Source organism: Mesoplodon mirus (assembly GCF_964341445.2).
Source record: "Mesoplodon mirus genome assembly, chromosome: 13".
NCBI lineage: Eukaryota > Metazoa > Chordata > Mammalia > Artiodactyla > Ziphiidae > Mesoplodon > Mesoplodon mirus.
This window is the reverse complement of record NC_138989.1, coordinates 22,985,230-22,994,391: the sequence shown is the minus strand read 5'-3', so window position 1 is coordinate 22,994,391 and position 9,162 is coordinate 22,985,230. Positions and strand designations below refer to the sequence as shown.

Below are 9,162 nucleotides of genomic sequence, written 5' to 3'. Positions count from 1 at the left end.
ATTAGAATCAAGTGGGACTTGGTGAAGCATTCATTGTCCCAGGCCTACCCCTCAGATTCTGATTCAGTGGTCTAGGGTGGAATCAAGAAGTGTGCATATTTATAAGGCTCCCAGATGATGCTTATGTAGGTGGTCCATGGACCTCACTGAGAAACCACACACCAGGCCACCTGTCTACAAGATTTTAAAGATAAAGCACCGAGCACATTGCCTGGCACATGGTTTGTGCCCGGGAAATAGCCCGAGAGGCCTTGTAACTGGTCCCAGACCCGCACAAAACCTCTGATTCCCATTCAGTCCTGTGTGTTCTTAAGAGTGAGATCAAGACTTCCCTTGCCCATCCCCCAGCCTGCCCATGGGAAAAGAATAAATAACAACAGCAGCATTTTCATTTTATAAGCACTTGGTTTTATTGCACAGAAGCAATTGAAAGTGGACTCCAGTGGAAAAGTGCGCCCTGGCATGGTTCAGTGGCCAGCGCCCAGCCCCACCTGCTCCAGCTCTTCCAGGATAGAGAGCTTTGGGCAAGGGCTCGACCACTCCTTTGGAAAACAGAAGGCATTCAGGAATAGGTTAAGACATCTCAAGCATAATGTGTTTCTAACTGCTCATTCATTATTGCGGTCATCTGTCAGTTGCACATACAGGAAATAAATGCACTTATTTGGAGAGGAGGGGGCAGTTTTTATAGTCAAGTGTTTACATGTGGCATTCGGCATATATCACATTCGGCTACATAAGCTATCATAACATAATTGTCCATCGCCTAGGGAGGGTTTGGGGCGTGGGGCCGGGGGTTGGGAGGACCCTCTCCTGCTAACACGTTGCTAATAGAAATTCCTGTTTGGTGAAGGAGGGCCCATAGTCTAAGCAGAGTTTCTTCTTAAAGAAAAGGGAGAAAAAATGAAAATTTGTTACACCGACCCTTGAGCTCCCAGACCCTCCTGAGTTTCTTTGGCTGCTCTGGATGTTCCTTTCTCCCTGCCTTACTTCTCTCCTTTGGTGGCCTTGTCTTCTGTGGCCTTCTCTGGAGGCCTGCTGTCTTTCTGGTCTGTGCTAGAGGATTTCTCAGCCTTTTCTGCCTTGGCTTTGCCTGGTGTGGAGGCCTCCTTGCTGGGCTCCTCCTTCGCTTGGGCCTCTGCTTTGGGTTTCTCCTCAGGCTTCTTGGCCTCTGTGGCCTTCCCCTCCTTGGTGTCTTTTTTCTCAGGTGCCGCTGGCATCTCTTCCTTCTTTGGCTTTTCTGGCTCTTTCTCTGCTGCTTTGCTGGGTTCTTTGGCCTTGGCATCATCTGGTTCCTTCTTGGCCACCTCAGTCTTCTCTTTGGGTTTGGCTTCTTCCTTCCCCTTGGTAGCAGCCTCCTTCTCTGGGGTGGTTGCTTTTTTCTTATCTTCAGCCTCTTCCTTCTTGGCTTCAGCTTTGGGTTCTTTGGGCTTTTCCACAGCAGGGTCCTTCTTCTCCTTCTCGGGCTTTGGAGCCTCTTTCTTGGGCACCTCATCTTTCTTGCTGTCCTTCTTCTCCTCAGTTTTCAGTGTGGCTGGAGCTTTCTCTTCCTCTGTCTTCTTTGGGGGCTCTTTGGCTTTCACTTCCTGGGGTTTCTCTTCCTCCTTCACGGGGGACTTTGCCTCCTCCTTCTTTGGGACCTCCTTCTCAGGAGCCTTGGCCTCCTTCACAGGAGACTTGACCTTCTCTGGGGATTTGGCCTCCTCCTTGACAGGGCTTTTGGCCTTCTCCGGGGACTTTGCTTCTTCCTTCACGGGAGACTTGGCCTTCTCAGGGGACTTCACCTCAGCTGGGGACTTGGCCTCTTCTTTCACTGGGGATTTGGCCTTCTCTGGGGATTTGGTCTCTTCCTTCACTGGGGACTTGGCTTTCTCTGGGGACTTCACCTCTACTGGGGACTTGGCCTTCTCTGGGGATTTGGTCTCTTCCTTCACTGGGGACTTGGCCTTCTCTGGGGATTTGGCCTCTTCCTTCACAGGGGACTTGGCCTCTTCCTTCACAGGGGACTTGGCCTTCTCTGGGGACTTCACCTCCACTGGGGATTTGGCCTTCTCTGGAGATTTGGCCTCTTCCTTCTCTGGGGATTTGGCCTTCTCTGGGGACTTCACCTCCACTGGGGACTTGGCCTTCTCTGGAGATTTGGCCTCTTCCTTCACAGGGGACTTGGCCTTCTCTGGAGATTTGGCCTCTTCCTTCACAGGGGACTTGGCCTTCTCTGGGGATTTGGCCTCTTCCTTCACAGGGGACTTGGCCTTCTCTGGGGACTTCACCTCCACTGGGGACTTGGCCTTCTCTGGAGATTTGGCATCTTCCTTCACTGGGGACTTGGCCTTCTCTGGGGACTTGGCCTTCTCTGGGGATTTGGCCTCTTCCTTCACAGGGGACTTGGCCTTCTCTGGGGACTTCACCTCCACTGGGGACTTGGCCTTCTCTGGGGATTTGGCCTCTTCCTTCACAGGGGACTTGGCCTTCTCTGGAGACTTCACTCCTTCTGGGGACTTGGCCTTCTCAGGAGACTTGGCCTCAGCTGGTGATTTTGCTTCTTCTTTCACAGGGGACTCAGCCTTTTCTGGGGACTTGCCTTCTTCCTTCACTGGGGACTTGGCCTCCTCTTTCTCTGGAGATGCGGCCTCTTCTGCTGGGGGAGATTTTGCTGCTTCTTCTCCCCCTTCCTCCTCCTCTTTGGCCTCTTTCTCTTCTTCTTCAGTCACTTCCTCAGTCAGCTGGACCTCCTCTGTCTGTTCCTGCACAATCACAGTTTCCTTCTCTGACTTTTCTACCACCTTGATCTTCTCTTCGCTTTTGACTTTTATATGAGTGGATATGGCAGGGATTTTGGGGAGTCCTTCTAGAAGGGAGAAAGGACTCGGGCCAAACCCAATCCGACACTCTTCACCCTCCAGGAGTTTTCTGCAGAATGGATAATGGAACAGGTTACTATTAACTCAGAGCCGATCAATGAGTTAGGGGGCTTCCTGAGTTACTCTGAAGGTCCACCGCATCCAGTGATATGCACTTTGGTGGAGGAAGGGATGTGAATGGTGGGCACTTTGAGACTGGAGAAGGTCACTTAGCAGATCATCCCAGGGACCACCCAGAATCCACACCCCAATGGCACTGCTCTTGTTGAACGCAGCTAAGGTTGCAACTTATAAAACTTTTTTCTCCTGAAAAAATGGCCCTCAAGAGAAAACACCTATATTAACAACATTTATACTTATTGTCCCTCAACTAAAATGTTATTCAAGAGAAAGGTGGAAGTATGAGCAAGGAATTCCACATGTATAAACCTGGGTTTAAGAGGTCTTAGAATGTTCCCATTTGAATTTCAAGGGTCTCCTATTACCTTATAGTCTCATCCTTTGGGTTTTAGGAACGTGGTGGGGGCAGTTTCCACTCTTTCCTACTCACTAGACATGTGACTTTAGCTAAGCCACTCAAACTCTTTCATCCTCAGTCTCCTCATTGGTAAAAACAGGGTCATTAAGAGTCCTAACCTCAGAGGGTTGTTTCAGTGAAATAATAAATAAAAAGAACCTGGCAATACCTGCCTCAGAGTAAGTGTAGGGGTTACCCATACAGACCAGGGCTTTGCAAAATTTAACGGCATGCAAATCACCCAGGTATCTGATTAAAATGCAGATTTTCATTCAACAGGTCTGGGGTGCCTTTCTAACCAGCTTTCAGATAATGTTGATTGTGCTACTCCATGGACAACACTTTGAGTAGCAAGACTAGAGATTAGAGCCAAGACGTGGGAAGTGAAGGGTCATTAGCCAACAACTGGGACAGGTCTTCACGGGGTCAGCCCTGTTCCTTAGCAGGAAACTGCTAAGCTGGGAGGTCTCTTGACTTTCTCATGGCTACTTTTTACTGAGGGGTTTCTCTGTGGCAGCCCAGTGGTACCTGTGTTACCTGGATTAGCTCAGGAACAGGATTAGCACCTCCTCCCAACAATCCCAGGACGTGGGTACTGTTATTATCACCCCTATTTTATTTCCCCAGGAAACAACTGCTCAGAGAGCTAGAAATCTCTAAGAGGTAGAGTTGTAAAGGCCCTTGACAACTCAAGTACCTCCTTTCCCTCCAAGACAACCTCTAGCTGGCTGGATTTGGGAAGAGGGTGAGGAGCTTTAACCCTCTGAATCACTGTCAGAATGAAACTAAGTCACTCTCAAGATATTTGTCTCTCAAAAGGTAGAATGGTGGTTGCCAGGGCTGGGGGGAGGGAAGGGAAGGGAGTGGAGAGTTACTGTTTAATGAGCACTGAATTTCAGTTTGGGAAGATGAAAAACGGTCTGGACATAGATGATGGTGATGATTGCACAGTAATGTAAATATTTTGAATGCCCCTGAACTGTATACTTAAAAATGGTTAAATGGTAAATTTTCTGTTATATACATTTCACCGCAATACAAAAAAAAAAATTTTTTTTTTTGTCTCTAAGACTGGCAGGCTACCTCACTGTGGGGCTTAAAATCCAAGGCTTCTCCTTCTAAGAACCACCACCCAAAGGCCCCCTGGCCCCCTCACCTGTAAGCAGCAATCTCAATATCCAGAGCCATCTTGACATTGAGCAGGTCCTGGTACTCTCGGAGCTGGGCTGCCATCTCCCACTTGGTGTTCCTGAGCTCAGCATCCAGCTGCTGGATGGCTTCCTGGGGAGGAGAAGTCACATACATGTCACGCGCCAGTCAGCATTCTGGCTCTCAGCACTGGAGGAGCTGGGGCGGCCTATGCAGACCCAACGTAGTCCTGTTCAGCCAGGCTTGCTGGGGCCAACCCCCACCCGGTGAAAGCTACAGATCTCATTCATGGACATGAAAGCCACCTGGAACAAAACTCCTGCTGTGTGTATAACCTCAGCCTAGGGAGTGGTCTGGAACGAAACACACCAGACACCAACAATGGTCATCACAGGTCAGTGGGATAATGGGTGAATTTTTACAGATCTTAAGCTTAGAAAGGGCTCAGTGGGAACACAGCCTTGTCTGCTTTGGCTCCCTATTGTTTTCCCAGTGCTCCAAAGTGCCTGCCACACAGTACAGGCTCGGGAGGCATCTGTTGACCGAGACAATACACAGAAGCACGCTCAATACTAGCTGAAGCTTCTCCCCTGACCCCAAGCCCACTTAGCCACTGCTTGAAGTAAATCAGTATGGCTGATTTTTATTGCCTCCTTTTTCTACAATCACCATATATTACTTGCATAATAAGCTCTTTAAAAGAGGTATTTTCTTTTGGCAGTTGTCTTTAATGGGAGGTATCTGCCAAGGCCTTCCCCAGGCTACCCTCACTCATAGACACTGTTTATTGTTTACTGAATGCTCACTATGACCAAGACCCTGCTGAGCACACTCACTCCTCACATGAAAAGTTCGTCTCTCTCTTTAAGCTTTATAGCTCTGCAAAGGAGGCTTTTTTTTTTTCCCATTGCATTGAGGGAATTCAGAGTCAGAGAGGCAGACACTTTCCTGGGGTCACATGGCTAGAAAGACATACTGGTACCCCTGGTATGTCTGACTCCAAGGCCCATGGTCTTAGCTATGATGACCCCACTCAAAGAGGGGCAATGACTTGTCCAGGGTCACCCAACCAGCTGAGACAGTCTGGCTCTCTGCCCCACCCCTGCCCACCTGGTAGGATGCGATGTCAGCCTGATGACGGTCCTCCAGCTCAGAGCGCTGCCTCTCCAGTGAGTCCTTGGTGCTTTTGAGCGCCTCCAGCTCTGTGGTCCTGGCCTGCAGCTGCCGCCGGTACTCAGTTATCTCCTCCTGTGCCAAGCGCATGGCGTCTGTGTTCACCTTGGCTGCCTCTGACAGTCGGTCCAGTCTCACTGGGAGAGAAGGGAGTAGGGCACAGGGTTAGACACAATTGGATTTGGATTCTACTGCCCAGATCTGGAAGGTGACACACATGGGTTGAGGACCTACTGAGTGCCGGTGCCATCTTGGATGCTTAACTCACCCTATCCTTTGTGATAGGCAAATGACGACTGCCCAAGGCCGGTAGGCCAGTTTGAGCAGCAGAGCTGGGATTCAAATCTAGTGTCTATCTGGCTTCAAAGATCACACTGTCTCCCCAAACTCAGGATCTGGAAACTGCAGGGCAAAGGAAGCCCACATTTCTGGCCCTCCTGGTTCAGCTCCCCAGCAAAGGCTGGCAGTGCTGAGGGTTCATATGTGAAACCTGACCCATGGGGCTTAACTCTGAGCTTGTGGTTGAACAAGTTAATGAGTCTGTGACCTTTAGAGGCACGAGGGCGCCGTGAGCCACCATGTAGCCATAGCCCCTTCCTTGCAGGTTTCTGCTTTGCAGAGCCCAAGGTCACTGCAGAGCCTGGGGCCTGCGTGCCAGCTCCTCTGTCCCTTCCTCCCCCTTGCTGCGCATTCTCTAGCACAGGAGCCTCTGTGCCAATGGCAGCCACACCCTGGCCCCTGTGAGCAATGGGCTGCAGGTTCCCAGAAGACTTTTCAGGGGCTAGTGGGTGTCTGGAGGCTAGTCTGAACCTCCTGAATGTGGACGTCCTGAATCCTGAGATAATGACACTCAGGACCTGAGTCTTGGGCGTGGGGGAGGAAGAAGGGATGCCAGCTGGGTGGTCCAGAAGTCCTGAGATGGATGAAGGGCAACGCCCAAGAGAGCAGAGAGGTTTGCTCTGGGAGGAGCCTTGCTGCAGAGATGGGGGAGGGGATGGTTCTGCCACTGCAGAGGAGAGGAAGGAACTGGAAAAGCAATGCATCAAAATCCCAGCTTTTCTGGTTTTTCTCTGCTAGTACTGGCAAAGATTTAGAAACCATCCAAGTCGGTGAGGATTCTTACGCACTGTGGATCACAGACCTGTCTGAAAATCACTGAAGCCTCTGTACCCTCTCCCAGGAACAATGCAGAAGTTTTACAGACAGTTTCAGGAAGGCTCATGGAGCTCCCCAGGGTAAGAAGCCCAGTTAGTCGACCCCCCTTTCAACCCCAAAAGAAATGAAAACCAGAGAGGGCAAGTGTTGGCCAAAGTCACCCTGCAGGTGCTGGGCACAGCTTCAAAGCTGCTGCAGCTGCAACCTAGCTGACTCAGGGTGGCACGGAGTTGGGGGAGGGAGATGGGTTTGGGAGGCTCCGGGCTTTTCTGAAGGGGAGCAAGGACATTAAAGGGCCCACAAGCCACTTCAGCTTCAGGCACCAATTGGTTGTAATGGTGGTCCCCCTGGGGAGAAAGAATGTGAGAATGACCCACCCTCCCCAACTGTAGTGGGGAGGAGCCTGATAGGTGTCAGAATAGGGTTCCCTGCAGTGTGCAAGAAAGGGGGTGGGCAGCATTGGACAGGGAAGCCATGTTACTTTGAAGGGCAGAGAGCGCCCCAGCGACTAGAAGCCGGCACCGCTTTGGAGCAGTAGAGGGAACCTGATGAAGAGGGGCCTCACAGTGGGGTTACCAAAACTCGGGAGAAGGAGCAGAAAGGACCCAGAGTTGAAGGACAGATATAAGGACCCTGGAGAAGGCCAAAGGAGAACCTACAGTTGGGGGGAAGGGGGGGTGTTCCACAAGAGACCCACAGTAAAACTGTTTTTTAACTAAGGGGCATGCACTCTGCAGGAGGAAGCTGAGCAGCGCACCATCCGGTCCAGCCACCTCTATGCAGAGTCCACCAGCACCCTAAGTCACGCCACCCTTCCCCTCACTGACCGACCAACAGAGGGCGCCCCATCCTCCCTGTCCCCGCTCGCCTGCGAACCTCGGAACCACTCCTCGGACTGTAGCGTGCTCTGCACTGCGTGGCCTTCCAGCTGCGCGCGGATCTCGCGCAGTGCCGACGTCACGTCGCACTTGAGGGCGTCGCGCGCCTCGGCCTGCGCCTGAGTCTGCGCGGCGCTGCTGCCCTGGATCTGGCCGAGCAACTCGCCCACCTCCTGCTGGTGGTGACGCCGCAGGTAGCCGCACTCTTCCTGCAGGGCCTGAGCCTTCTTCTGCAGCTCGACGCGCGCCGCTTCGGCCTCCTGCGCAAAGCGCGCAAGTGCACGCGCCGCCGCCTCAGCCTCCTCGCGCTGCCGGGCCTCGTCGTCTAGGCGCTGGCGCACGTGCGCGATGTCCTCCAGCAGGTGCTCTTGCTCCAGGCGCAGCTGGCCGCGGGCCGCGCCCAAACGCAGCACAGCGCCGCGCATCTCGCGCACCTCGCGCTCGTATAGCTCGCCCATGGCGGCGCGGCCCGCCTGCTGCTGCCGCAGCGCCGCCGCCTCTCCCTCCAGGCTGCGGTTATGTGCCTCGAGCTGCCGCACCTTGTCGATGTAGCCCGCGAAGCGGTCGTTCAGCGCCTGCAGCTGTTCCTTCTCGCTGCGCGCCGCCGCCGCCGCTACCACGCAGCCCTCCGGTCCGTTGCTCAGCGTGTCTAGCGAGTCGGTGCTGGAGGCGGCTCCCGCGCCGCGGAAGCGGCTCGGCGAGGCCGACACGGAGCTCACGGACGTCCGCGCCCATGAGTGGAAGCCGCTGGAGGAGCCGGCTGCAGAGCGCGCTCCACCCGCGCCGCCCTTGCGAGTCAGCCCGTAGTGCAGACTGCCGCCTCCGTGGAGCGGCGGGAAGGCGCCCAGCAGCGCCTCAGCGCCGCTGAAGCTCATCTTGGCCGGAGCAGGTGCGGCTGCCGGCGGAGCGGGAACCCGAGGCCGGGACGGGGCGGGCGGCACTGCGGTAGCACCCGGACTGCCGGCCCTTTTATAGCAGCCCGGCGGGGTCCAGCCCCTCAGCAGTTGCTGGGGGGGGGTGAGCGGGGGAGGAGGGCCCCGCCCTCTCCGCCTCCTCCCCCAGCGGCCCGGGGCCGGCTGGCTCCGCCGCAGTGAGAGGGGCGGGGCAGGGAAACCAAGGAGTGAAGGGGAATCGACGACGCAGCGTCAGAGAAGCACCCCCGAAGCAGAGTCAGGCGGTAGAGGACTCCCGGAGTGGACCGAAGGGGAGCCCCCTGATGCGGGTCGGGAGACCCTGCTACTATGTTCGGAATTAAAGAAGGAGCCTGAAGTGGGGGGAGGGCAAGGAGACCTGATGGGAATAGGGGCAGGATGCCTTCGGGATGGAGCGATAGAAGACTCGGTAGGATGAGAGGACCCCCGAATGAGAGGGAGCACAGGTTTTCCCTCATAATTAGACTCTCAGGATAGGGGATGCAGAGTGTCTGCAG

The 9,162-nt window shown here is 53.9% G+C and overlaps 1 protein-coding gene across 1 annotated transcript; it reads right to left on the bottom strand.

Annotated features, from left to right (window-relative positions):
• Nucleotides 1-986: 986 nt before the first annotated feature.
• On the bottom strand, nt 987-8,608 carry NEFH (neurofilament heavy chain; the record flags this gene model as incomplete). Its single annotated transcript, XM_082640874.1, has 4 exons — nt 987-2,910; nt 4,535-4,659; nt 5,638-5,837; nt 7,732-8,608. 4 exons carry the CDS (start codon nt 8,606-8,608, stop codon nt 987-989), a joined length of 3,126 nt encoding a protein of 1,041 aa, XP_082497000.1.
• Nucleotides 8,609-9,162: the final 554 nt, after the last annotated feature.